This window comes from Rousettus aegyptiacus, unplaced genomic scaffold (assembly GCF_014176215.1).
Source record: "Rousettus aegyptiacus isolate mRouAeg1 unplaced genomic scaffold, mRouAeg1.p scaffold_m13_p_1, whole genome shotgun sequence".
NCBI classification, from domain to species: domain Eukaryota; kingdom Metazoa; phylum Chordata; class Mammalia; order Chiroptera; family Pteropodidae; genus Rousettus; species Rousettus aegyptiacus.
In genome coordinates, this window is record NW_023416284.1 from 16,546,825 (window position 1) to 16,573,535 (window position 26,711).

At 46.8% G+C, this 26,711-nt stretch overlaps 2 protein-coding genes across 2 annotated transcripts; one reads left to right on the forward strand and one right to left on the reverse strand.

Annotated features, from left to right (window-relative positions):
- Positions 1-4,413: 4,413 nt before the first annotated feature.
- On the reverse strand, positions 4,414-6,556 carry NR0B2 (nuclear receptor subfamily 0 group B member 2). Its single transcript, XM_016131941.2, has 2 exons — positions 5,936-6,556; positions 4,414-5,060 (listed from the first exon to the last, which is right to left on the reverse strand). Exons 1-2 carry the CDS (start codon positions 6,474-6,476, stop codon positions 4,762-4,764), a joined length of 840 nt encoding a protein of 279 aa, XP_015987427.2. The 5' UTR covers positions 6,477-6,556; the 3' UTR covers positions 4,414-4,761.
- A 6,693-nt stretch (positions 6,557-13,249) lies between these two features.
- NUDC (nuclear distribution C, dynein complex regulator) lies at positions 13,250-25,335 on the forward strand. Its single transcript, XM_016132096.2, has 9 exons — positions 13,250-13,444; positions 15,559-15,636; positions 21,939-22,142; positions 22,219-22,284; positions 23,075-23,191; positions 23,265-23,459; positions 24,329-24,412; positions 24,509-24,627; positions 25,070-25,335. Exons 1-9 carry the CDS (start codon positions 13,364-13,366, stop codon positions 25,119-25,121), a joined length of 996 nt encoding a protein of 331 aa, XP_015987582.2. The 5' UTR covers positions 13,250-13,363; the 3' UTR covers positions 25,122-25,335.
- The last annotated feature ends 1,376 nt before the right edge of the window (positions 25,336-26,711 follow it).

Genomic DNA, 26,711 nt, shown 5'->3' on the forward strand with positions numbered 1-26,711 from the left:
GTATTGTAATGGGTATGCATAGAGCCAGATGGGTGCTAGAGTAACCAGGGGCATCGCTTTATAAACTATACAAATGTCTGACCAATGTACTGTATACCTAAAACTAATATTTAAAAAAAAAGTCATAAGAAATAATAAATAAGTTTAAGACAAACAATCTCATTTATAATGTTGGAAATCAGAGGTAGTGATGCCCTTTGGGGAGGAAGGTGAAGGTGACAATGAGGAGGGTTCTTGGGGTGTTGCTAATGCTCTTCTACTTATTGAGTTGGGTGGTAGTTACAAGGGTGTATTAATTGTATAATAATTCATCAAGCTATATACGTATTGTTTGTTTAGTTTTCTATATGTTATACAGAAAAAGGTTTGTTAAAACTATAGTTTTGAAAATCTAAAAATTGAAAAATAAGTGCTTTACAGCAAACGTGTGGATCAAAATAAAGATGGTGTGCTCTGGAAAAGCCGTTATATGACCGAAGAAGTTTAGCACTTACGATTACATACAATTGCCATTTGTGGGACTAAATTTCCAGGACCCTGCATGATGCTAGATGTGTAGAAGACTCAGTAAGTTTTTTATTGATGGAATGAATATTTGTGGCACTAACATGGGGATGTGCCTCTAGGTATTGGCTGGAGACTTGGGGACTCTCTCCAGGGAACAAGGGGTCACTTCTGTGAGGAAACACATAGGCCAGATTTCTCATAAAAAAACTTAACCTCCAAAGCAAAACAAAACAAAACAAAAACTAACCTGAAGATAACCAAGACTACCTTTTCACTCTCATTATACCTTACAGTGGGTGGGAGGGGAAGGAGTGTAGGTGCTGGTATTTATTCTCTAGTTGATCATCCCTGACTATAGAGCACAGGCCCTAAATCCAGACCACCTGAATTCAAATCCTGACTCTATTACTTATTAACTCTTATTTAACCTCTCTGTGCCTCAGTGTCTTAATATGTAAAATGGAAATAATGATAGTACTTCCAGCATAATTGTGGTGAGAATTAAATAACATAATCCATGTAACATGTTTAGAGCACAGCTCTCAATAAATGTTTCATAGCTACCCGGAATGACCTGCCAAGAATGGGTGGTCCTTTTTGTTAATCCTGATACCCCTAAGACCTTAGCCTTGTCACCTCCACACTGTTTCACTGGGATTGCCTTTCTCTGCTGCCTATGTTCTGTAACATGGACCCTATCCACCTCTCCAGGCCAATTTCTTGGCTGCCCTGGGCCCCAGCTGCCCCAGACCACTTGCAGTTAGCTAAACACCCTTGCTCTCTGACATATCTATGCCTTTGCACCTATCAGCCCCTCTTGTCTGGAATGCCTATCCTTTGGTTTGCCTGGCAAACTCCTATTCATTCATTTTAGCTCCAAGTACTCATCACTTGGCTGAAGCATTTTTCCTGCCTCCAGGCAGATTTAATCACTTCCTCTTCTGAGCTCCTGCTGCCTGTTGTACTCCCTGTATCACACTTAAGATCACTCTGTGTTGCAATTACTACTTGTGTGTGTCTCTCTGCCATAGACAGGAGGATTGATGAAGTCAGAGACTGTATCTTATTTATTCCACGTCACCTGACATCTAGCACAGGGTCTGGTACAAGTGGATGTCAAGGCAGATGTTGAATGATGGAATTAATGGCTGGCTGGCTGGCGGGTGTGGGTTTTTTGCTGACATCATAGATTCTAGGACAAGTGACTGCCCCAAGGGCAGGGTGTGTCAGTGCACACATCATTGGCCTGACTGCTTAATAAGCAGTCAATGATTTGGCTAATGAAGGTAGAGATAATAATGATAATAAAATGGTACCTAGGCTGACCCTGCTTCCTAGTGAGTCATCACAGCTGGGCCTAAGGACAGAGATTATGGATGAAAGGTAGATGGTCAGTAAACAGTGGCTGAGCTGGCTCCAGACAGCCTGATCCTGGTCATGACTCACTCCAGCCTGTGCTGGTGGCAAGAGCTGGGCCTCCAGAGTCCCACAGGTCTGAGTTCAAATACCAGCATAGTGATATACCAAGACCTCAAGTACACCCTGTCTGAGCCTGTTTCCGCCTCTACCCTCCCTGGCTGATGAGACACAGATTTGCACTCCTAAGATGCCAATAACGGAGGAACAGCCTCCACCTTTGAAAAGCCTGCGGTCTCTAGGAGAAAGCATTATTTTCTTTATTACACTGTACTACAATTTTTTTTACTTTTGCTTTATTTGTCTTTATGTTCCTCCCGGAAAGCTTTGATAGGGCACAGGAAGCGACTTAAGAAATACAGATGAGAAACAGATGAAAGTGTAACTCCCAAATGACATGGAGGGGTAGGGAAGACATTTGAAAAGGAGCAAGGTAGGGCTGATAAGGGAAGCTATTTCGATGATGGAAACATAGAAGTTGGGGTGGGTGGTTGATTAGAAGCTTTTTAATCAAGGGTTTTTTAAGGTTAGAGGAGGGGAGGGAGAAGAGGCAGGAACACTCAGCCTGAGGGTTTAGGGAGATGGGACAGTAAACTAATGGGATCCGTTTGTGAAGGGACATACAAGATAGAATGACCCCAGATCCCTGGATTTGCTGGGTTTGACTTCTACTGGGAGGCAAGACATCTGCTCTTGACAGAGCTGCCTCCTGCATCTGCAAGGTGTGATGGGGCACCCTGTGCCAAAGTGCTGGGGAAGGGGAGGGCAGGGAGAGGTGCCTGGGGGCCTAAGGGCTGGGCCTGGGGGGTTTGGGGGAGTGAGGGGGTGGGGGAGATGGAGGGCTTGTTCTGGGCTCTAAAGCTCTCTGGGCTCAAACCCTCTGTTTGAGAGTTCGATTAGGTCCTGGCTGACAGGAGTTGTTGATCGGGGCATGGCCTGGCTGTGAGGAGGGTGGAAAGGGGATGGATGATTGGTTAGTCGAAGCTCCGAATGCCAGGCAGGATAGTTTGGCCTGGACTTGCAGGCTGTGGGAAGATGTGCAGATGCAGGTCTGCCTACTTTGGGGGCTGCTTTTCCTTTTCCTGTGACACACAGAAGATGGAGAATGCACCCTGGTGTGAGAGTATCTCCGTGTTGTGTGTCTCACCCTTGGACACAGGGGTATACGTGTAATCATGTGGCCCGGGGGACAGGTCTCTGTGGTGTGAATGTGTTTGGGTCTTGTATATTGCCAAGTGAGTGTATCTGTATTTCCATGCTGTGTGTGGGTGGATGGAGGGTCTGTTTTATGGGTCTGTGTAGATGTGTCTGAGTGTGTGTGAGAGAGCTATGGGTCTGAGTTGTGTGTGTCTGTATGGTGAGGTCTGAGCTGTGTGTTTCTGTCCCATTCTGGGAGTCCAAGTGGTAAACAGGTGATAGGGTAAGGGACAGGGGTGCCTTTGTTGCTGGCACTGGGTTCCCATAACGGGTACATGGCCAATTCAGCTGTGGTCCCTTTCCTGGGGCCTTAGGGAGAGGACTGAATGACACCTCGAATCCTTGACTGTTGTCCTTGAATGAATGACCTCTTATTGAGCAATAATTAACTTGGCCCCAGTGAGAAGAATCCAAACTGTGGTGGTGAAGGGGGCGGGGCCTGGTCGAGGCAGGCCTTATTACTACAGAAAGGGGAGGCCTGAAAGGGGGTCCTATAGGCATGTGTGCTGTTATCATTCCCTCCTGTCCACCCGGCAGGTCAGTCACCCTGACCTGAGTGATATTCAAAATATTTAACAAACAGTGAGGAACAGAGGTCAACCAATCAGAACAGACACAAGCTGTGCGCTGAATGGAGCAGTGGTGGAGCCCACAGCTATGCCCAGCATTGCCTCCCCAGTTGGGGACAGTGGGAATGGGTTCCAGGAGAAGGACTGGGACAGAGAGGCAGTGGAAGGGGACTCAGGGCAATGGCTGTGTGAACCAACTGTCATGGAAGTGTTTCAGACTTTAACAGCTAGTGTGGCAGCTAAACCTCGGCTTGTCTTGGTCTTCAAGCAGCCACCAGGTCACCCCTGGATGTTCTTGCCCTCTCCCACTGGAAGAATAATGGACCATCCTCTTCTATCAGCTGCAGGCATGGGGGAGGTGAATGATGCCAAACTACAGAAATTCTAGTGACCTTGTCTGTTCCAGTTTGGGAATGGGCTGCTGTGTTTTCCTTATTGGCTACAAGGGAGTCTATGGGGGCAGAGGTTGAGGGAGGGATCAGTGAGGGGACAAAGAGAAACCTCTTCTCCCAAAGATAAAAGCAAAGAAGTGATGAGGTCCTGAACTAATCTCATCCTCAGCAATGAAATCATCATCCCACTCTGAAAATTAATATCCCAGTTCTCTGAGCCCTGGCTCCTGCACCCCTTATGGATCCTTCCCCCTTGGAATCCCTCTGTTGGAGGCAGGGTGGACCCTGGAGGTGAGATGGTTCCTTCCACGTGCATAAACTACAATGTCAAGCTTCAGGGGTGTCAAAAATTTTATTACAAAAACCAATAATTTAAGTCAATTCTGTACAACATCAGTAGGATTTCTGGTCCAATGAGAAGTCTAAGCTTTCATCTGTATCCCAGGAGAGGACAGGAGTCTTGGCCCAGTGGCTCTGGGGTCCACCAAGGGTCAGCCAGACAGCTGGAGCACTGCGTCCAAATCAAGGAAGGCTCACAAGGGGGAGGGGGGAATGAATGAGGGGCCAAGTAGTCCATCTGGTTGAGCCAGGGCCAGCTTGCACCGGAGGAGCCGAGTGCTGTCTGCACAGGCTTGTCCCCTCTGGGAGTATTGGGTCATCCCTGGGGACAGATTGCTGAATCAGCGCTGCCAACTATTGTCCAAGCTACACTTGATCTCTGCTTGGGCTGGAGCAGGTCGGCTTAGTAAAAGCATGTCCTCGAGAAGGCCAGCGATGTCAACATCTCCAACAATAGGGCGAAAGAAGAGGTCCTCAAGCAGGCTGGGTGGAATGGACTTGAGGGTGGAGGCTGTGAGAAGGACACGTGCTAAACGGCCTTGGCCTGCAGGGCACCAGGCCTCCAGGACCTCACACAGTGCCTGATGAGCCTCTCGCTGCAGATGCCAGATGTGGGAGGTGGCATGGAGGCCTGGCAAATCTGTGGATAGAGGGTGAAGAGGGCTGGTGAGCATCCCACTCAAAGTCACCACAGGGTGAGACTGGCCCCAGGCTCAGCCTTTAAGCTCCCATCACTGCCTACTCCATTTATTTATTTATCATTTTATTCATCCATCTGTTTATGGAGAGGCAGTATAGGGTAATGGTGAAGAGCCAGGCTGTCACTTATTACCTGTGGGCAAGTTATCTCATCTCGGTGCCTTGGTTTTCTTATCTATAAAACCGATGTAATAATGGTACCTATCTCCTAGGCTTGTCACGAGATTTAAATGAGCTGGTATATGTAAAACCATATAATTGGGTCTAATATACGGTAAGTATAATACAAGTATTTTGCTACTATTATTATAATTCATTATTGTAATTTACGCATTCCTTTGGGACCTCTTGGTGAGGAATTTTCATCTAGATGCTCTCCAGATTACAAAGAACACTACCTCTATCCGTTGCTCTCCGGGCTGAATTTTAGACTCCTCCCTCTGCTCCCCCACACCTCCTATTTTTATTTCTCTTTACCATGTGGTCTTTCTGAACACAGTTTTACCTGTGATTGAGGCACAGCTGTGTCTGCCCACCCTCCCCTTCCCTACTTCCACCTTCCCTGAGGGTCAGGGCAAGCTCCGAGGGCCAGTCTCTGGTGTGAACTGATCTGAGTTCCTATCCCTGCCCTGCCCCTACCTGGCTGTGTGACCTTTAGCAAGTCACTTAGCCTCTCTGAGCCTCTTTTGTGAGATGACCGGTTATAAGGAGGACCCAAAGAGATAACGAATGTGAACCCCTTAGAAGGTGCCTTCCCTGGCTGGGCCCTGCCCCCCTCCAGCCTTGGCCCTCATCCTGGAGTGACTAGGAGCTCACCAGGGTTGAAGAGGATGGTCCCTTTCAGGTAGGCATACTCTTTGGGGCCCAGCTCCAAGCTCCAGAAGGACTCCAGGCAGCACTGAAGCCACTGCACTGCAGCCAGCGAGGGCTGAGGTCGATCTGGCAGCTGGCCACTGCCTGCACTGCTGCTTGGCTCCTCCAGCAAGATCTTCTTGAGTATGCTGGGAACCGGCGCCTCCGCCACCTCAAAGGTCACAGTGTCCTGGGCCAACCCCATCAGGAAGAGGGGGCCCCAGCCACCCCGCAGCAGCTGCCGCTGATCCTGCTGGTGCAGCAGGCAGAAGGATGGCAGGTTCCTGAGGAAGACCACTGTCTTGGCCAGAACATCCAAGGCCTCTTGGCAGGTGCGATGCGGGGCACACAGTTGGACAGGCCGGTGCTGCCTGCACAGGCAGTGACTACGGGCTTGAGGTGCAGAGGGCCTGGCCCTGAGGCTGGGGTTCAGAAGTGCGTACAGAATGGCTGGGCGGCCTGCAGTACCTTGGCATGGGCAGGTGTCCGGCTGACTGGAGCTCATGGTTAAGGATCTGATCCTCCTTCCTTCCAGCTCTCCCGCCCTATGCTCTGCACTGTGGGTGCTGTTTATATCCCCAGTGGGGAGGAGCAGGGAACAGCCGACAACCTTGACTCCAGAAGTTATGTTCATTGAAAAAAAAAAAAAAAAAAGAAACATACTGACCCTGGAAGGACCTGTGGGGAAGTGCCGGGGGAGGGGGCCTTGGAAGCTTCACGTGGCCCTGATATCGCTTTAGTCAATGAAGTGCTGTAGGGCATGGGGGCGCCTGTCCACTGGTCCAGCTGTCCCTTATCGGATGACTCAAGCAGACAAACAGGGTCATTAACCCAGGCTGTACCAGGGCACCAAGGCCTCAGGTGCACAATCAGCAGGTGGCCATGGCAGGCGTCCCTATGGTGCCTGCGAGACTTTCACTAAGCTGGGAAGTCGGTCCCAGAGCTGGACAGGGTTTGAACGCAAGGCCCAACCTGGAAGTGCGTTATCGCTGGCTTATTTGCCTAACCTTGGGGCCCAGCTCCTGTTGTTCATAAGGAACAGGCTGCAGGGAAGGGAGCCAGGACCCTGGGAGGCTGGGAGGACTTTGTCCATTGCACAGTTTATGAGGCCCTTTCTTCTGGATCCAGTTCTGGGGGCCCTGCAGAAATAAGATCCTTGAAAAGTGTCCCTAGTTTGGATTTCTAAAGCTTCTAAAAGGCCATATCTGAAGCCCTCACAGAATGGAAATGATATATGGCTGCTGTTTATTGAATAGCTACTATGTGTCGAGTACTTTCCACTCTAATATTCAGAGCTTCCCTATGAGGCAAGATTTTTACTGTTTGAGACTCAAAGAGTGTCCATGCTTATGCCACTAAGAAGAGACAGAGCCCAGATCTGTCTGACTTCAAAGCCTTCGCTTGTTCCCCTGGACCCACTGTCCAAATTGTGCAGCCAGAGCTGTGTGGTCTGAGTTTCCAAGAGTTGGTGGCTACCTGGGTCCCCACCTTGATGCTTCCTGGTCTGCAGATGTTGCCCACTTATGATCTAGGCAGAATCGTTGCTCTGATGCCAGCCACATGGCAATTCTGACTGGGGCATCTGTCTCAAACAGTGGAGCATGGGGTGTGAGAGCAGTAGGACAGTCCTTGGATGTATCCTGTCTGTGGACTTTGGCCATCCCAGCCTGGGCAACCATCACCATCCCTGGCCTCTGCTCCTGGCTCTATCACTTTCCAGTTGTGTGACCTTGGGCTGATCTCCAAATCTCTGTGGCCTGAGGAGCTTCATCTGGGACAGTAATGCCTGCCTGCAGGGCTGCTGTGGGAACAAAGTCAACTTCCAAGGAGTTTCTGCCATATAGTAGGAGGACTTGTCTCCCTCATTTCCTCTGCCTAAGGAACAAAGCCCCAGCAGACAAACAGGCACACATCTTTCATTTGATTGTGAATTATTTTAAGGTTTATGTCTAAAGTTCTTTTTGCATCCTTTTTCTCACTGAATCTTCACAGCATCCTCTCAGAGGAGACTCGAGTCAGACTGCTGGGGTTCAAATCCCGCTCCCATACTAAGGTGAGCAACCTTGGGCAAGTCACTTTGTATTTCTGTGCTTCAGTTTCCTCATCCTGAAAAGGGTGGCAAGAAAAGCCAATAGTAGATATTGGTTTATGGAAATTTATATGATTTGGAGAGCCCTCTTTAATAATAGAAAATTAGGTATAAAAATGAATTTTAAAATGAGAAAACGAATCACTACCAATTACAAACTAAAATAAGCTGACAGAAAACATAAAGATCGCAAACTGAGGAGAATAACAAAATACTTATACTGATCAGTTTGCTGACAATATTTGCCTACGTGTTTTAGCTGTACCCTCTTTGCTTGTCTCTTCTCATGTCAATGTTATTTCTTTTGAAACCATCACAAACACAGAAAGGTTGCAAGTACAGTACAGGGAGCTTTTTTTTTTCTTCTCTACTTTGAACTGAGAGTCATTTGCTAACCTGATACCCCAGAACTCTCAAATACTTTAGTGCATAATTCCTACAGACAAGGACATTCTCTTATATAACCACAATAAAATCATCAAAATCAGGAAATTAACATCTAATCTCAGACCCCATTCAGTTTCTCCAAATGCTCCAGTGAAATTAATTACAGTTTAAGGGCTCAGTGCAGAATCTCACATTGCATCTCTTTGTCATGTCTCCTTAGTTTGTAAGTCAGGAAACTTTCCCTGTCTTTCCTTTTCTTTCAGGATCTTGACACTTTTGAAGAGTTGTAGTTATTTTCTAGCAAGGCTCTCAATTTGGGTTTGTTCCAGGCTTCCTTATGATTAGATGATTCAAAGTATATATCTTTAGTAGCCATATCACAGAAGTGATGCTGTGTCCTTCATGAAACATCCTACCGGGTAGCACACATTTCCATTTGTTCCATGGTTTACTTTGGTCACTTGATTAAAGGATATCTGTCAGCCTTCTCCACTATAGCTACTCTTCCCCTTTGTAATGAATCAATATTTTGTAAGGAGACATTTTGAAACTATGAGGCTGTTCCCCTCATTCTTTGAATGTGTATGTCTATGTGTTTTGGTATCAACTCATGGTGTCCTGTTTTATTCAGTGGCTGGTAATCTGTTACTATCATTATTTATTTTGATGCTCAGATTGTCACAGATTTGGTCAATGGGAGCCCCTTCAAGCTAGAGTCTATATCATTTGTCATTCCCCATCATTCTCTGAACATCCTTGATTTTCTGGTATAACAAGATTTCCTTTTTTTCCAGCCCCCGGAATTGATGGGTACTACAAGAAACTTTTGGTGGAGAATGGTATTTAAAAACCATGCTTTGGCCACTACAGCTGTATCTAGAAACCAAGATCTGCTCATCACCGTTAGGGTGTCACTGCTCCCAGGCCCTCCCAGAGCTAAGCGTGAGCGTGCACACATGCACACACACACACACACACACACACACACACACACACACATTTATAATTAGTTCTATACCTATATATACATAATAAAAAGCAGGAGTTCAGACTATTATCTGCAATTCTAATTCACCATAAAGGGGTTTATTCTAGTTTTCACCTTTTCTGATACTGAGAAATCTAGCTTCTGTTATTCTTAATTTATTAATTTATTAGATCGAGTCCCTGTTTATAAACAATCTCCCTTCTCTACCACTACCTCGTCCCATATGAGATGCCCTATTAACCCCACTTGGGCTCTGATGCCTTGTGTCAGGCTGCCCTTTCTCACTCAGGGACTCCTTCTTCACCGTGCTGGGCCTCTGTCACCCCATGCCAGGTCACTGCTCTGTGTGGACACCCTCCTCACCATTCTGGTGCTCTGACTTTTGCTCTGGGCCCCTGTGTCTCCCTCACCCTGTGGTGTATACCTCTACCTTGTTCTGTTCAACTTAATAGTTTTAATACTGAAATTTTCTGGGAGAGAAAGGAAGAGGAGGAGGTAGAGCTGTCAATGATTTTTAAAAATAAATTTCTACAATGAGACTAGAGAGACGATTTTGTCTTTTCTCTTGCATGGTTGATCAAAAAATTTTATTCTTGATCATCAGGATGCATAAACATACCCCTTCACACATAGATGTATATACTACTTGTAGTACTGCCTATAGGCTTATAGTAGGAATTTTTATGAATTCTACTTTGTATAATTCCTATCAAAAAAGAAAAATATTCATGGAGTGTTTATAATTGCATATGCTGCATATTCCTTATTGGAGAGAACTTCCTTTTTGAACTGGTGTCAATATGAAATGACAGCTTAGTGATGATCGATAGGATTTCGTGCATCTTTGCTTCTTGTTCCACACATATCCTTGTCTCTCCTCCACCACCCACATACTTCCAGGTACCTTGGATATCATTTATATTGGGAAGTGGGATGAGAGTGGGAGGAAACAGTCATCTTAACAAAATGCAGTTTTAAATTTCCATTTCACAAATTTAAAAAAGTATATGTACATATATATATTCCTAATAGGATATTGCTGGGGCCTCTCCCAGTGCCTTGAATGGGCCCGTGCAAGTCCAAGGCCCTGAAGTTTGAGCTTCACTAGCTTTACAGAAAGTCTGCTTCTAATAGTGCCTTTCCTAGGTGTTCATGAGGCTCACATGAGGTGCTTGTGAAGACACAAAGTGCCTGGCACACTGCAAGTGCTCCATAAAGGAAGACGATTATAATTATTTTTGTTGCTATCATCCTCATTTTCTAGAGGAGGAAATTGAGGAGGAGGAGACTCAGATAATAGAGAGAGAGATATCCCTTTGTAAGGGTCATGATAAACTGGGTTGGAGGCTGGGTCTCTCAAGGTCCCCTGGGTCACACACAGTGCTCAGAAAACAGTTACCTACACTTCAAAAAATGTAAGTCCTTTCAACTGTGTGGCCTTGGGTATATGACTTTACCTCTTTATCCCAGTTTTCTCATCTCTAAGTAAGGATAACAATAGCATTTATATCATAGGAGCACTGTAAGGGTTAAGTCAAATAATTTTTATGAAGTGTTTGGTGCAGTAGTGGGCACTTAATAAGAAGTCAGTACATTTTCCCAATATTTATTGATAAGTTATTCAGTGGTATCAGTCAAAGACCATTTATTCATTCCCCAAATACTTTTTTATTTTATTATTTATTATTATTTATGCCTACGGCCCCTGGTCTTCCTGGGTGTTCTCCCATCCAAGTATTAACTGGGTCCAACCCTGCTTAGCTTCCAAGATCAGACATTGGGCTTGTTCAGGGTGGCATAGCTGTAGACCATGACCCTGACTCCACTGGGGAGCAAACCCAGGACCTGCTGCATGTAAAGCAGATGTGCTAACTGTTACACTATGGAACCATGTCCATCATTCCCCAAATACTTATTGAGATTCTAAAATGTTTGAGGCTCTGAGCTGAGTGCTCAGATGAGACAGGTGCTGTCTTTCGTGAAGTTTATATTCCAGTGAGAGGAGACAGATGTAGAACAAAAATTTCTTAATCGTCTATTTCAACTGTAGTAAGTAATTTCAAATGTAGTAAATAATTTTGCTTCGAAAGCAAAAATCATGGAGATAGAGACTTAATATTAGGGTCAGTAAAGGTATCACAGAAGTGGTATTATTTGGGTTGGGACCTGATGGATGAAAATGAGTTGGCTGGCAAAGATCTAGGAACTAGGACAGGGCATTTGAGGAGCTGAAAGCAGCTAGTGAGGAGAGAGCCCGATGAGTGAAAGAGAGTGTGGGAAAGTGAGGCTGGAGAGGCGGGCAGGCTCTTGATGGTGTCACTCCTTAGAGGCCGTGGGTAGGAGTTTGGAATATATCCTGAATGATAAGTCAATCAATGAAGGACAAATTTTAAGCAAGGGAGTAACAAGATCTGGCTATCCTTCAGGATTGCTCTGGCTGCTGGGTGGAGGATGGAGTATAAAGAGATAAGAAAGGAGGTAAGAAGACCATTTAGAAGCTGTAGGAATAATTGTCTAAGCAAGAGATGATGCTGATTTAGACTGGGTAGTAACAGCACCTTGCTTCACACAGCAAGGTGAGAAGGGGACAGAATCGGGATATATTTTAGAGGGAGAGCTGACAGGAATGACTAATGGATTATATGAGACTAGATTTTTGGCTTGTGCAAATGGGTGGATGAATGGAGGTTTGAGCTTTGGCAAATTCATGCTTGAAGGGGCCATTTAACTCGACGGGAAAGACTTTGGGAGGAATAGATTTGTTTGTGTGTGGGAGTATCAATGTTAGCCATATTAGTTTTTTTTTAAAAAAATAATAGTGGTCCTATGGCTTTGCAATACAAAGGTCATTATAACCTTCCTCAGAGTATTTTAAGAAAAGACTAAATTGAGGAGAGACTGAAGGGAAGGAAGTGGAGAAACAAATATAGCAATCTTTTCAAGTTTTGCTGTGAATGAGAACTGAAAATTGGGTGATAGGAAAAGAAAGTGGGGTCACAGAATAGTAAAAAGGTAAGTGATATTAAAACATATTTGTAAGTTGAAGGGAATGATCCAGAAGAAATTTATAGTACAGGAGATTTAAAAAAATATTAAGAGAAGAATCCCTGAAAAGACTAAGATGATGAAATTCACTGAAAAACCAAAGAGGCTGGCCTTACATGGCTGGGACCTGTCCCCCACATTAACAAGAGTGAAGGTCGAATACAGCACTCATTAAATAATTTGCAGGGCCCAGTGCAAAATGAAAATCTTGGGTCTCTTGTTTAAAAATTATGAATTTCAGGACTGAAACAGAAGAGCATTAAACTAAGCACAGAGCTCTTCTAAGCCCAGGGCCAGTATGAATGCACAGTTTATATATTCATGAAACCGGTCCTGGTAGTTTGTGATGATGATGGAGATATGCGGTCCTTTGGGCAAGTCCCTTCTTCTGGGCCTCCAATGCCTCATGGAAGGACTGGAAGAGATGATCAAGGGCACTTTCGGCTCCCCCGTTCTACAAGCTGGGAGGCCACCCTCAAGGCGGAGCAGCCAAGTTTGTACGTCTTTAACTTCCAACCCCGCCAGATTTTAGCTCAGGGATTTCTGGAAGGCTCAGAAGCATTTGGTGACCATAGCAACTCACGCCAAACTCCAGGGCCCTCGGCAACTTCCACCGCTTCACGAACGCGCTCGTCAATTGGCTCAGCAAGTCGACCAATGGTCGGCGAAGCGGGCTGTCTGCCGCGCGCTCAATGGTCGTGAGCCGGGAGGGAGGCGGGAGGAGAGGGCGAGCAGGCGGGCCTGGGTGCTGGGGTGCATGCGTATTTCCGGCTCCGCTGCAGAAGGCGTAGGGCTAGGGCCGTTGTGCCACACAGGACCCGAAGGAGCCGGGAGGACGCGGCTGCGGAGGTCGGATCTCGGAGCGTGACTAGCGGCCGGCACGATGGGCGGAGAGCAGGAGGAGGAGCGGTTCGACGGCATGTTGCTGGCCATGGCGCAGCAGCACGAGGGCGGCGTGCAGGAGGTAACGGCCCGCGCGGCGTCGGCCCGGCCTGGGCCAGCGGCGCCCGCCCACCTGGATGGCCCTAGCCAGGCTTCCTCCGCTTTTCTTTGCCTTCAGGGCCGAGATCCACTCCTGGGCCTCACAGGCTTCTGGGATGCCCCCACATTCTCACCGCGCCCCAGCTTCCGGTCTGGCCTCCCAGCCGCACGTCTTGCCTCCTCTATCTCAGTCCTGGCGCGGCGCGGCTCAGTAGTTTCTATCTTAGCAACTCCGGCGTCCCTGGACCTGTCCCCGAAAAACCCCTAGAGCCGTGGGATCACCGCCCCCTCTTAGTCTCACACATTCTTCCGACCCGGTTTCCTCTCTGATGGCCGCCCCGAAAGAGCATCTCTTAGGACGAACATCCCAGACATTGAGATTTTCATCCACCGACCTGGAGCGAGCCGAGGAATGTGTGGGGTGGTGAGGGATGAGGGATGAGGAGTGGGGGGCGGGGTGATGTTAGCACGTGGTCTTTTTCGGCCTCGAATTGGGGAATAGGCCTGGGTTCACAGTTGGTTTTCACCAACTACCAACTTGGGATATTTCCACCTCTCCAAGCTTCAGTTTCTTTGTCTCTGAGACAGTCGTGAATCCCTATTTCCTGAATCTTTGTAGGAGAGTAGTGTCTTGAAATGAAGGACAATGAGAACTTCTCTGTAATCAGGTTTGTTCATTCAGCAAGTATTCATTGAGGGATTGATGTGTGTCAGACACTCACTGGACCGGGTCCTGGGGATACAAATGTGAGCAAAACTTGTCCTTGTCCTGATGGAGCTTACAAAGAGCTTTTCAAAAGCATAATTTATGTGTATGACTACACACAATAACAGTGAATGAATGATAAGGACCAAGTAGTATTGATTCTGGAGCTGGATTTTTGGACCAGAGCATGGAAAGTTAGAGGTAGAAAAATCTATTAAGATCAGTCCAGAACTCTCATTTTGTAAAGAAACCAAGAGAAGTTGCTCAAGATCATCCAAAATGTTCTTGACCTAAATGGAACCAGACTGCTTAGGTCAGTGTACTTTCCAGTCCGTTACTGATTCTCTGTCTCACTGGGGACAAGTTTTCATTGAGCTTTCTGTTCCCATTCTTTACCCAGGTCCTAGTGGTGACCAAGGACTCCTAAGCCCTTTGAGGTGGGAAGAGACTTACCAATTTGCAAGTGTGAAAATGTTCTTTTCCTCCTCTCCCCAGAGTTGTTGACATAAACCAAATTTGGGAATGAGTGCATTAAAAAGGTGCCTAGAAGCAGGAATCGAAATTCTTAAGTTCTAAAGTTCTAGCATCGGATTTAGAACCATTCATTTGGGTAAATAAAAGGGCTTGTATGTGCTAACCCTAAATTTTTTCATTCAGCAAAAGTTTTACTGAGCGTGTACCAGATCTGGTGCTAGGCATTGGGGATGTAGACGGAATAAGCCATGGTTCATGGTGACTACTTGTGAGGAAGTCACGCTGTGATAGGAGGTCTCTTGCTCTGGGCCAGCAGTGCTAAACCTCCATCATCTCATTTGATGGAGGTCCTGCTGCTGCTGTTTCTGTTTTACAGAGTTAAGAAACTTCCCCAAGATCACAGAGCTAATGCAGAGTGGTCCGATACTTAAATGCATTCTCTTGACCACTTGGCTAGACTGGTGTCCCAACCAAAGTTAGTTGGTCTTAACCTTTTTTGAAGAGTGTTCATTTGCTCTCCTTCTTCTGTCTCTGCCCTGGTAACTAAGCCAGTGCCACTGTGGATGGGCTTTTTCCTATCTGGAGAAGAAAGCTGGGCCCAGGCTTTTCAAGGCCTGGATGCAGAGGGGTCCTCCATATCCTTAGGCTGCTTGTAGGGCCACAGGAAATGTGAAACACATACACATAGGAGAAATGAGAAACTTGCCTTTTTAGGTGATATAGATAAGGCTAAATTTGGCTTCCTGGAAGGAGTGACTATGGTTGGGCCCGTTTGGAAGGATGCCTCCTCGGTTGAGAGGCTTGGGGGTAAAACAATCAAGTTCTAAGTTTATCCTACACCAAGGAAGTAGACTTGTGTGTGTAGTTGAGGGGCTCCCAATATGGCATCTCCATACCTTTAGTCTTCTGTCTTTCAGCTTGTGAACACTTTCTTCAGCTTCCTTCGACGCAAAACAGACTTTTTCGTTGGAGGAGAAGAGGGGATGGCAGAAAAGGTGAGTGTTGAGGGGTACTATTTTTTTTCGGCATCTCTGTTTCTTTAGAAGAAAAGCTCACCTGGCCTTTCTTTGGCACAATAACTTCAGTAGAAGTAAAATACCAAGGGCGAAGAGTTGAGGAAGGGAAGCAAGCTGTCATTTATTGAAGCCCCTCTCCCTGCGAGGTATTTTATCTACCCTATTTCCTGTGATCCTTTAGCGGTGTGGAGGGGTAGGTGTTACTGTTCCCTATTTTAAAAATGAGAAAATTGGCTCAGGGGTGTTTGCTACTTTGTCCAAAGTCTTGAGCCAGGGTTAGTACCAGAGTCTGTTGTAAGACTGCCTTCTGCCCTGGACACTATGTTTCCTGGTTTCTTTCCTACTGAGAACGTTTTTCTAATCACCTAGGTGGGAGATGAGAGTGGCAAATATTAGCAATTGAGTTTAAACAGAAACGTAGGAAAACCAATCCCAGTTTTCACAGATGTGACCTGTAGTTCAAGGATTTGGGAATTGCATTTTGTGGTACAGGTTCTGAGACCTTGAACTTCCTTCTGATTCTTTAGGTTGTAATTACGTTTTTGAAGATTGATAAATCATGAAGCTGTCACCTCCCTGAACTATGACTTTTATAACCTTGATATTTGTTTTCATTTGAACTTAAGAGACATAGTTATAGGAAGGAGACATTTTGCAAACCACTTGCTGTGGCTTCGGGGTTCTCATGAGCTAGAATGTTCTATAATGTGTCTTGACGACCTGGGGTTACTCTGTTATAAACACGTTGGCGTAGGAGTAGTAGTCTCTTGGTATAGCTGTGTGACCTGATTGATTTCCTATCAATTGTCTAGTCTTTTCAGTCTTCACATCTGTAATATGGAAGAAGGTGGACTCGACCTGTAGGGCCCCTTCTGGATCAAATATTCTTTTGTATTAGCACCAGCACCTCCTATTTTTTCTGTGGGCTGGACAGACTACCTTATATTACCAGTAGTCATTCATCGGTTCAGTGAGTATATATTGAACGCCTAACACCTTACCTGTGTTAGATTCTCTGCCATACCCTTTAGAGTTACGGAGGTGAACACAAACATGGTTTTCATTTACATGGATCTCACAGTGTAGCTTCCCCCCCAAAAAATAAAAAAGGAAACTTAAAAAGTGTTGGATGTTAGAGCAGAAGCCTTGGGAGCATAAAATGGGTATTAACCTAGGTTGGGGGCTCAAGGAAGACTTCGTGAGGGAATGATGTATGAGGTATGAAGGATGAGTAAGAGGTAGCTGGAAGAAGAGAGAGGGATGAACAATATAAATCTCAGAAGTATCAGGGGGTGGTGATAGCTACCACATATTGGCTGCCTACAGGTTCCCTTTCAGACCTTGTTATGCTTCTTGCCTCTTTGTTTAGGGTCAGCTCTTTCCCAGGAGGTTGCTCAGATTCTCAGGCAGATAGAAACCTGTCTGGCCTTCTCACTTGGTCTCCAGCTGTAACAGTAATTCCTACTATGTGCAGGTCCACCAGATAACGTCATTTCCAGGTGCAGTGGTTAAGAGCAAGGGCTCTAGAGTCCAGCAGACCTGAGTTTGATTCTTAGTCTCCCCACCTGACAACCGTGTGGCGTTTGGTGAATCACTATGTCAGAGCCTCATTTTTCTTACCTGTAGGTGGGGGTAATCTTACCTCACAGGACTGTTGTGAAGTTAAAAAGATAATAGAGGTGAAATGGCTGGCATATGAGAATATGAATTCACAACCCCTTTTCTGTATCTCTTGGGGCCAGATGTGTTTGGGATTTAGAATTCTTGGGATTTTAGGCAGTACAGTGCATATACTGTATATTACATATGATACCCCAATCCAGGGGGGCAGGATCAGCATCCTGTAATCAAGCACATTAAAATTTTCAGAGAAATGTATATCAATATTCATACCAAGTGGGAGATATGAAGATTGTTAATACCTTCATGCCCCAAACCTATAAAAAGTACATAAACACTTTTAGTTTTTATAGTTTTGGGGTCTATAAATTATGGATAAGATTGTGGATTTGAGTGAAGCCATAATGGTCAAATCAGTATGGTATAGACCTAGGAAGGAAATGGACCAGTGAAGCAGAAAAGAGAACCCAGAAAAAGTCTAGCATATATGCATAAATGAGGATCTAATATTTGTCTAATACGATAATTCAGTTCGGTAGGCAAAAGATGATTTAATAAGTTATGTTGCTGCAAGTGGCCATTTATAAAACAACTGTGCCATTTGTTTTACTTATATATAATAATAAATTGCAGATCAAAAAGAGTCTTGTAAGGAAAGCTAGGAAACTGTATAATCTTGTGTGGGGAGGCCTTGCAAGATTAGAAACCCGAAAGCTATAAAAGGAAAGGCAGCTGTTTGCCTCTTCAAACATTGAAGATTTGTGTATGGAAAAAGAGGTTGACATTCAAAGTCAATTGAAAAACAATAGATTGGGAAAAATGTGCAGTGCAGAGGACAGAAAATTTAATGGATGATTTAGTATGCATGAACTCTTGTAAATTGACAAGAAAAGGGTAAACACAAAACAGGCAATTCCAAGAAGAGCAAACCCAAAGAGCATATGAAAAGTTGCTCACGATCACTAGTAGTCACAGAAACGTAAGTTAAACAGTGAGATGCCCTTTTTTTCCTATCAGCAAAAGTGTGTGTGTGTTTTAATTGCTTACAAGGATGAGGAAAAAAAGATACTCTTCAGACATTGTTGGTAATAGTTTATTATTATAGTTCTTTAAGAACTTTTTATTACAAAAGATGCCCAGCATCACTAATTGCCAGAGAAATGCAATGCAAAACCACGAGATACCACCTCACACTCATTAGGATGGCTTCTACCAAAAACAAAACAAAGTAACAAGTGTTGGCGAGGATGTAGAGAAATGGAACCTTATACACTGGAGGTGGGACTGTAAAGTGGTGTGACTACTGTGGAATACAGTATGGCGCTTCCTCAAAAAATTAAAAATAGAATCACCACATGATTCAGCAATCCCACTTCTGGGTATATATATACCTGAAAGAATTGCAAGCAGGGTTTTTGTTTTGTTTTGTTTTTTAATTTATTTTTTATGGGGACATTGGTTAATGAAATCCAATAAGTTCCAACTGCGCACTTTAACAGTAAGGCATATATATATTTACACTGTGCATTCACCTCCCGTAGTTAGATTTCTTTCTGTCACCACATATTTGGCCCATTTTACCCTGTCTTCCTCCCCCTTTTCCCCTGCGCTCTGGTAACTGCTAGTCTATTGTCCATGTCCATGAGTCTATGCGTGTTTGTCTTGTTCATTTGTTGCTTTTAAGTTTATATCCCACATATAAGTGATATTGTGTGATTTTCAACTTTTTCTGTCTGGCTTATTTTGTGTAGCATGATTATCTCAGGGTCCATCCATGTTGTCACAAATGATGGTATTTCATCTCTTATGGTTGAGTAATATTCCATCGTATATATGGACCACAGCTTCTTTAGCCTATCACAGGACACTTCTATCATAGGACGCTTCGGTTGCTTCCATGTCCTGGCCACTGAATAATGCTGCTATGAACATCGGTGTTCAAATATCTTTTCCGATACAAGTTTTCAAGTCTTTGGGGTAAATACCCAGCAGAGGGATTGCTGGATCATTTGGTAGATCAATTCTTAATTTTTTGAGGACTCTCCATAATACTGTTTTCCATAATGGCTGTACCAATTTGCAGTCCCACCAGCAGTGGAAAGCAGGGTTTTGAAGAGAATTTTATGCACCCATGTTTATAGCAGCACTATTCACAATAGCCAGCAGGTGGATGAACAGATAAACAAAATGTTGTATATTAATATAATAGAATGTAATTCAGCCTTTCAAAGGAAGGCATACACACACAAAAGAACATATATGATTACACGTATATGAAGTTCTAGAACAGGAACATATCGTTTTCCTCAGATATGTTGGGAGTTGTCCCATCCCTGCACAAGCCCCCGCTTCCCACTGCCTGCCACCTACAGGTTTAGGACCTCACACACTGGGATTAGTCTTAAATATCTCTCAGTGTCTTACCTGGCTAGGCTGGTGGGTACCACTCTTTACTCTCCTGTCACCCAGCCTAGGTCAGGAAAAGCCTGTGTTCAGGTATGCCCATTGAGCAACCTGGAGCCCTTCATCCAGAACTGGCTCAGCCTTCCTCACCCTTTGCCCACTCTGCTGGGCTGTGGTTCGCAAAAATGTGTTCAGCAACAGCCTGCCAGTTGGCACCTCTGAGTAGGTTACACACTCCCAGGGGTCTCTGCTTGGGGTTGGGCCTGTGTAAAGTTGGGGGGAGGAAACAGGGATGAAGGGTCAGAGGCTGCCGTGATTGGCCTTGACTCTGTCCTGTGTTCAGCTCTGCCCTCTCCTGACCTCCAGTAGCTAGGAAGGAACAGGATGAATGGGATGTAACGCGATTCTCTGGAGTCTGGAGAGGCGAGGACCTGCTCCCGCCTCCCTTGGCTGCTGCTTAGCAAATGGCTTCAGTTCAAGGTCTCCCCGATTAGGGACTTGGGACCAAGGCCCTATGGTGGAACAGCGTCTGCTGGCATAATTATCTCATGACTGATTCTATTGACAGTAGAATGGCCTTCAGGTGCCTCATTTTTCTCTCACACGCCCCGTTTTGTTAACCCAGCTGGTTTGGAGGAGTGCTTTTCATGCTCTTTAACCTTGTGGAGTACATAGTTACTTCATTAACTATGCACGGGGTTGGGGATTTGGGGGTAGCAGGAGAAATTGGTATCATATGAATGAGAAGTCACCAGGCATTTGGCAGAACCCTTGGTCTGGGAGCCAGTGGGTAAACCTGAGCCCCACATGGGCCCCTCGGCTCTTACACACCCCTTCCTTCCTCCAACTGGGGCTCAGAGATGCTTGAAAGATGGTTTATTGGCACTGATCACATGGCGGTTGCCTTGCAAGGTGTGTGGGTCAACACAATTGGATTTTCTAAATTTGGTATGTTCTCGGGCTTGCTGAAGATGAAGAGGTGAAACTCAAGAGACTCTTGAGCTGGTCCTGGAGGATGAATAGAAGTTTGTTAGGTGACTTGGGAGTATGGTCAAAAACATTATAGGCAAAGAACAGCTTATGCAAGACTGCTTTTAGAAATAATAGAGGCACAGAGAGATGACCTCAGGGTCACACAGGTAGAAGACTGGATCAGGAATTCAGATCTAGGTGTGACTCTCCAGTGTGCATGAGAATTAGCCAGGAGGGCTTGTTAAAAATAGAAATTGCTGGGTCACCTCCCCAGAATTTCTGCTTCAGCAGGTCTGGAGTAGGGCCTGAGATTTAGCATTTCCAAGAAATTCTGGGTGATACAGATGCTGCAGCTTGGGGGACCCACACTTTGAATGGTATAACAGGTGGAGCCATCACTCCCATTGTATTTTTATAGCAGAGAAAGTACTCCCCAGCCCCCAACAGCTGACACTGGGTTATCCTCAGCCAAGTGAGGGGTGTTGGGAACCACTTTATATGTGGCCATGATGTGGCAAGGACTGTGCTAGGCTCTAGGCGAGTGTCTTATATTCGATCCTCATGATAGGTGAGGAAATGCGTTTAGAAAATGTCAAAGTTCACTTGTCCAAGGCCACACAGTTAGATGCTGACAGGTAGCAATAGTATTGGGGAGCTCTTGGGCAGCAAGAAGGCCAGCTAGCAGGATGTGGGTTGGAAACATCCTGGGAAGGTGTAGAGGGAGAGAAAGGATTTGAAATTGTTAGCTTACAGGCGGAGGAGAGGAAGAGGCTCCTTTTCCTTAAAGAAAGCTCTCTCCAGCTTCCTGCTAATGTGGCAGCTGTGGGTGTGGTGCTGAGTGCTACACGGCTGGGCTGTGGGCCTGAGAGCTCGGGAAAGGCTTCTCAGAGGGGCTGAGGCTGGAGTTCCACTGGCTGCACTCTCTAGTGAGGGACTTTCAGAGCACTTACCATCGGTCTGCACAACAACTCTATCACGTGGGGATTCATTCTCACTGATGAGGAATTTGAAACTTTTACAGGTTAAGTAATTTGTCAAAAATGCAATAGCTAGTGTATAATGAAGCTTGGATTACAACTCAGGTTGTCTAACTTCAGTGTCCATACTTTTAGTCACTAGACTGTTTTTTAAAAAGTTTATTAAGCCAGACACTTTGCAGGTATTCTCCTTACAACTCTTTGAGATACTGTGTATAATCCTCATTTCGTAAATGAGGAAACAGGGGTTGCCTTTGGGACACTGTCCCCGTAACTTAATAACCTCATTGCCTTCACTTCCTTCCCCAGCTCATCACACAGACTTTCAACCACCACAACCAGCTGGCACAGAAGGCCCGGCGAGAGAAGAGAGCTCGGCAGGAGACTGAGCGGCGAGAGAAGGCGGAGCGGGCAGCCAGGCTGGCTAGGGAGGCCAAGTCCGAGAGCTCTGGGCCCCAGATCAAGGAGCTGACTGATGAGGAGGCGGAGAGGCTGCAGCTGGAGATTGACCAGGTAAGAGTGGTCAATCTCTCCCCTGTCCCCTGATCTCCATCGGCATTCTTGCCAACTGCTTTGCCCTTTGTCACAGAAAAAGGATGCAGAGAATCATGAGGCCCAGCTTAAGAACGGCAGCCTTGGCTCACCAGGGAAGCAGGTGAGGCGGACTTGGGGTGCTTGGGACTAGCCAGGGGCTTGGGAACTTCCGGGGACTCTCCAGCTTTTCCTTGTCTCCGGAATGCCTTGCCTACTCCCCTTCGCTCAGCTTCGGGATCCTCTCCATACTTTAAGATCTCCTTCAGAGACATTGGAGTAAAGGGTCCATGATAGAAAAACCAAAATCCACTGGCCTTAACCCTTGGCAGAAAAGCTCAAGAGCCAGAGAGGGCAGTGCCTGTACAGGTACCATTCGGGTGGGCTAGGGTCTGTGGGCCTAGCCTGGCCCTTCATGGTGGGTCACTCTGACACATCTGGGGCTCCTCCCACTAACTTGAGTTCAGATTCCCCAACAGTTATTGGGCATTCATTTGGCTTTCTAGAGGTTCTTGTCTGAGACTAGGGATCTCAATCCTATAGATACAGAAAAAGGCAACTTGGCTGTATTTTAGAACAACCCTGTTCGTGGCCGCTTGGTGACCTTTTGTTCTTCTGTGCTGGGCTTTCTTCCCAGGTCCCTTGGCTTGACACCCAGCTCGGTCCCATGGGTCAATCTCTGACTGTCACTGTCCCCTAGCTGTGCCCTTTGTCACATGGTTATAACAGTCTGAGCTCCTCTCAGGCAGAGATGATAACCAGGTTTTACCTCTGGCTTCCACTGGGCCATGAGTAGGCAGGGACCAGGTCTGTTTTAGTTTGTGGCTGTACGTCCAGTGCCAGCCTTGAGCCTGGCCCAGGGGGGTGTAGTCTGTGTCTGTCAGTAAGTAGCTGAGCACACTGACTGTGAGCAGGAAGCTGAGGAGGACGAGGAGGAGGACGAGAAGGACAAAGGGAAACTGAAGCCCAACCTTGGCAATGGGGCAGACCTGTCCAATTACCGCTGGACCCAGACCCTGTCGGAGCTGGACGTGAGTGGCAGGGCTGGGGTGGAGGTGAGGGAGCCAGCCTGGGGCCCCTCCTGACCGCTCCTACCCCATGCAGCTGGCAGTGCCCTTCTGCGTGAACTTCCGGCTGAAGGGGAAGGATGTGGTGGTGGACATCCAGCGGCGGCACCTCCGGGTGGGGCTCAAGGGGCAGCCGGCGATCATTGACGGGGAGCTGTACAATGAGGTGAAGGTGGAAGAGAGCTCGTGGCTCATTGAGGATGGCAAGGTGGTGACGGTGCATCTGGAGAAGGTACGAAAGGCCCAGCCTCCTGGCCTGCATCTTGATGGAGGAAGAGGGGAGGGCATCTGCTCATTCACTCAGGGACCATGCTGGGGTCTGGTGGACATAATCATTTAATCTAACCACAAGACTTTTTTAAAGTAGGCTTTCTCATTTTAGAGTTAGAAAACGGGCAGCTCAGAGATTTGCCCAGGCCTTTACCTCTAGGAAGAGGTGGAGTCAGGATTGAAATAGTCTGGTGCCAAAGCCTTACCTTTCCAATAGGTTCACGTATGCATTTAATTCAACAAATACTTGAACACCTACTATGTTCCAGGGACTGTTCTATTCGCTGGAGAGAGAACAGTAACAAAACATAGAAAACTGCCTTCAGGAAGCCTGCATTCTCACTCTCACTCCCTGAAAAAGAGAGGTGGGACACAGACCCCAGTAAATAAAGATAGTGTCTAAAGTCCCCAAGGGTCCAAGGAGAGCTTCCCATGGCACACCAGGCCTGTCTTGACTGGCTGTGGCTGCCTCTCACCCCTAGCATGCCTTTGAACTTGCTTTTCCTCTCATGGGACAAGCAGTATACCAGATTAAAAAAAGCATGGAAGGACATTTCATGCTTTTTTTAATCTGGTATACTGCCTGTCCCACCCTATCTCTCCCTCCACCCTGGATAAGTATCTTCCTCTGTACTTTATTCATTTATCATGCTGCTTTGTAACTTTGGGGATCTGGGCAGAGGACATGCTCCTCTGTACTCCAGGTCCCAGTACAGGTCTACTTGGGTCCCAGATGCAGATGTGGATGATAGAGTTTGGGTGGTTCCTGGGACATAGAGTGAGCTACTTCCCATCCCCCAGTGGTCCTCTTCTTCTTCCTCTTCCTCACAGATCAACAAGATGGAGTGGTGGAGCCGCTTGGTGTCTAGTGACCCTGAGATTAATACCAAGAAGATCAACCCGGAGAACTCCAAGGTGTGAGCCCTGGCTGGTTGGGGGAGCTTCAGCTGGGAGATGAGAGGCTTTGGCGGCCCCAGAGTTTCACCTAACCCTGTCACTGCCTGCCCCCAGCTGTCAGACCTGGACAGTGAGACACGCAGCATGGTGGAGAAGATGATGTATGATCAGAGGCAGAAATCCATGGGACTGCCCACTTCAGACGAGCAGAAAAAACAAGAAATTCTGAAAAAGTGAGCAATTCAGAGATGGGGGTTTTGAGATGGGGAACTTGGACCTGGGTGACAGCTGCAAGTGGGTCACTGGGCAGTACACAGGGGCTGGCCTGCCCCTTCCGGAATGAGCCAGCCAAGTTTATGACTTTATAGCCTTAGCTTGCCTAACCTAATCACTTGGCTGAGGTTTTCTTGAGGGCAGGGTCACCTGAGGATAAGGGAAGTTATAGGTGATCATTGCCTCCTACAGGAGAACATTGCCAATATCAGCACCTAAGCTTATGGCCATAGGGTTCAGGTGGGTCTGAGAGACTCTGGGGCCCCACCCCCTATCTGGCCTGGCTCCATGTCGCTCAGGGTTCTAATAAGTGAGATTAGATCTCATGTGGAAGGCTGGAAGGGACCAACTTTAGGGGAGAGGGATACCCTGTTTCACTGTCTTCCTGTTTTCCTTTTCCAGGTTCATGGATCAGCATCCAGAAATGGATTTTTCCAAGGCCAAATTCAACTAGTCCATTTGCCTCCTGAACTCTTGGGGCAAGTCCCCAGCTTTCCGCCTTTCTTTCTCACCCTTCCCTGGGACCTGAGGGCCTCAGAGCTGAGGCAGGCATTGGACAGGCCTAGGCACACAGGTCCCAGGGCATCATGGGAGAAGGACTGGGGCCTTGGGGGGTCTTGTCCTCCCCAGTTGGCCAACTGTTACACATTAAAACTCTACCCAATTCCTCCTGTGTCCTCTCTTTCCTCTAGCCTATCCCTGGGGGACAGGCCTCATGGCTAATGCAGGGAGCTGGGGGCTTGGTTTCTAGGCAGTTCTGCCATGAGACCTAGGGCAAGTGCTTGCCCCAGGCTCAGTTTCTCATTAAAGGGAAAGATTAAAACAAGGCTTAGTTTGTGTATGTTTCTGAGCAGAGGTGAGTTTTTCTGGCTACAGGGACCAGAACATATATCATTCTCAGAGGGGCCTGAGACACAGCTGAGTTTAAGAACAGCTGGACTTGATTCCATTTTTACCTCAAAGACAACTTCCTTGTCCTGTCCTGGATCAAGTGTTTCCGGAACTACACACTGTCGTTTCCCAGGGGGGGAGAGCAGCAAGGGCCGGGGGGCCACCCTGGGCTCAGGTCTGCCGTGTGTGTGATACAGGGACCACTGCAGAGTTCAGGACTTCAGAGTGAGCTAAGGCAGTGCCAGGGCAGGAGAGGTGCTGCTTCTACCCAGATCAAGTCCTGAGCTGACCCTGCCCAACTTTGGCCAGAGAGTGGAGGTCACTGAGTGCAGGGACCGCAGAGGTTATGGCTAAAGCAAGAATGTCTGGGTTGACTTGCCCAGAGTGTTTTGCTCTGTGGTCGGAGGGCGACCCCTGAATGTCTGAAATAGCATATCCTTCTGGCACGCGAGGATAGCTTGTTAAAGACTTACGGAGGCTGTGTAGTACCTACCTTTGTTTCCCAGACTTGATAAACCATATTTTCTGGGAATGCCAGTAGTGGTACCCCAGACTAAGTTTGGAAAATGGTGTGTTAGGGCCAAGACTAGGGTGGGGGGACTATGGCATTGCTCTCCTGCTCTGTTCCATGATAGTCCTAGGCCCCAGCGCCTTGCTGTCATTTTTAATCTTGGAGTGGTCTTGACCTGGATGAGACAGCAGAGCTTAAGGGAAGGGGCCAATTTTATAACTGGTACCAGGCATTCTAGTCATAGCCCCAAGGGACCATCCTGTGTGTCCAATAGGAAATTGGATAGACAGGTAGTACGTCTAATGGTCACTTTCCAAAGGGTACGTGTGAGGACAACAAAAGGGCTATAGGGGCTGCAGGTGAGGTAGGGGCAGAGGGGGTCCCGGACACCTAGCTTGTTCATCAGCTGGGCTGGTAGGCCAGCTCTGGCCTCACTGCTAAAATACACTCTGTGTGAGCAGCTAAGTAGGATCCTTCCGGACCCAGCTGCTCTCCAGTGTCCAAACAAGGGGACCCTGCTTCTGACCCAAGCAACTCAGCTGGCCAAGGCCAATTTCCTGGTCCAGATTCAGTTACCAGCTGTAGGACCCACTGATTTCCTTTACGCCTCTGAAAGAATGACCCTACTCTGGGGTTGTTGGG

What these genes read in the sequence shown, in the direction of transcription:
- NR0B2 (XM_016131941.2), bottom strand. Translation starts at nt 6,476, where the DNA reads ATGAGCTCCAGTCAGCCGGACACCTGCCCATGCCAAGGTACTGCAGGC. An exon ending in GACCATCCTCTTCAACCCTG is followed by an intron (nt 5,061 to 5,935) that starts GTGAGCTCCTAG and finishes CTCTATCCACAG; the next exon opens with ATTTGCCAGGCCTCCATGCC.
- NUDC (XM_016132096.2), top strand. Translation starts at nt 13,364, where the DNA reads ATGGGCGGAGAGCAGGAGGAGGAGCGGTTCGACGGCATGTTGCTGGCC. An exon ending in TGACGGTGCATCTGGAGAAG is followed by an intron (nt 23,460 to 24,328) that starts GTACGAAAGGCC and finishes TCTTCCTCACAG; the next exon opens with ATCAACAAGATGGAGTGGTG. An exon ending in AAACAAGAAATTCTGAAAAA is followed by an intron (nt 24,628 to 25,069) that starts GTGAGCAATTCA and finishes TTCCTTTTCCAG; the next exon opens with GTTCATGGATCAGCATCCAG.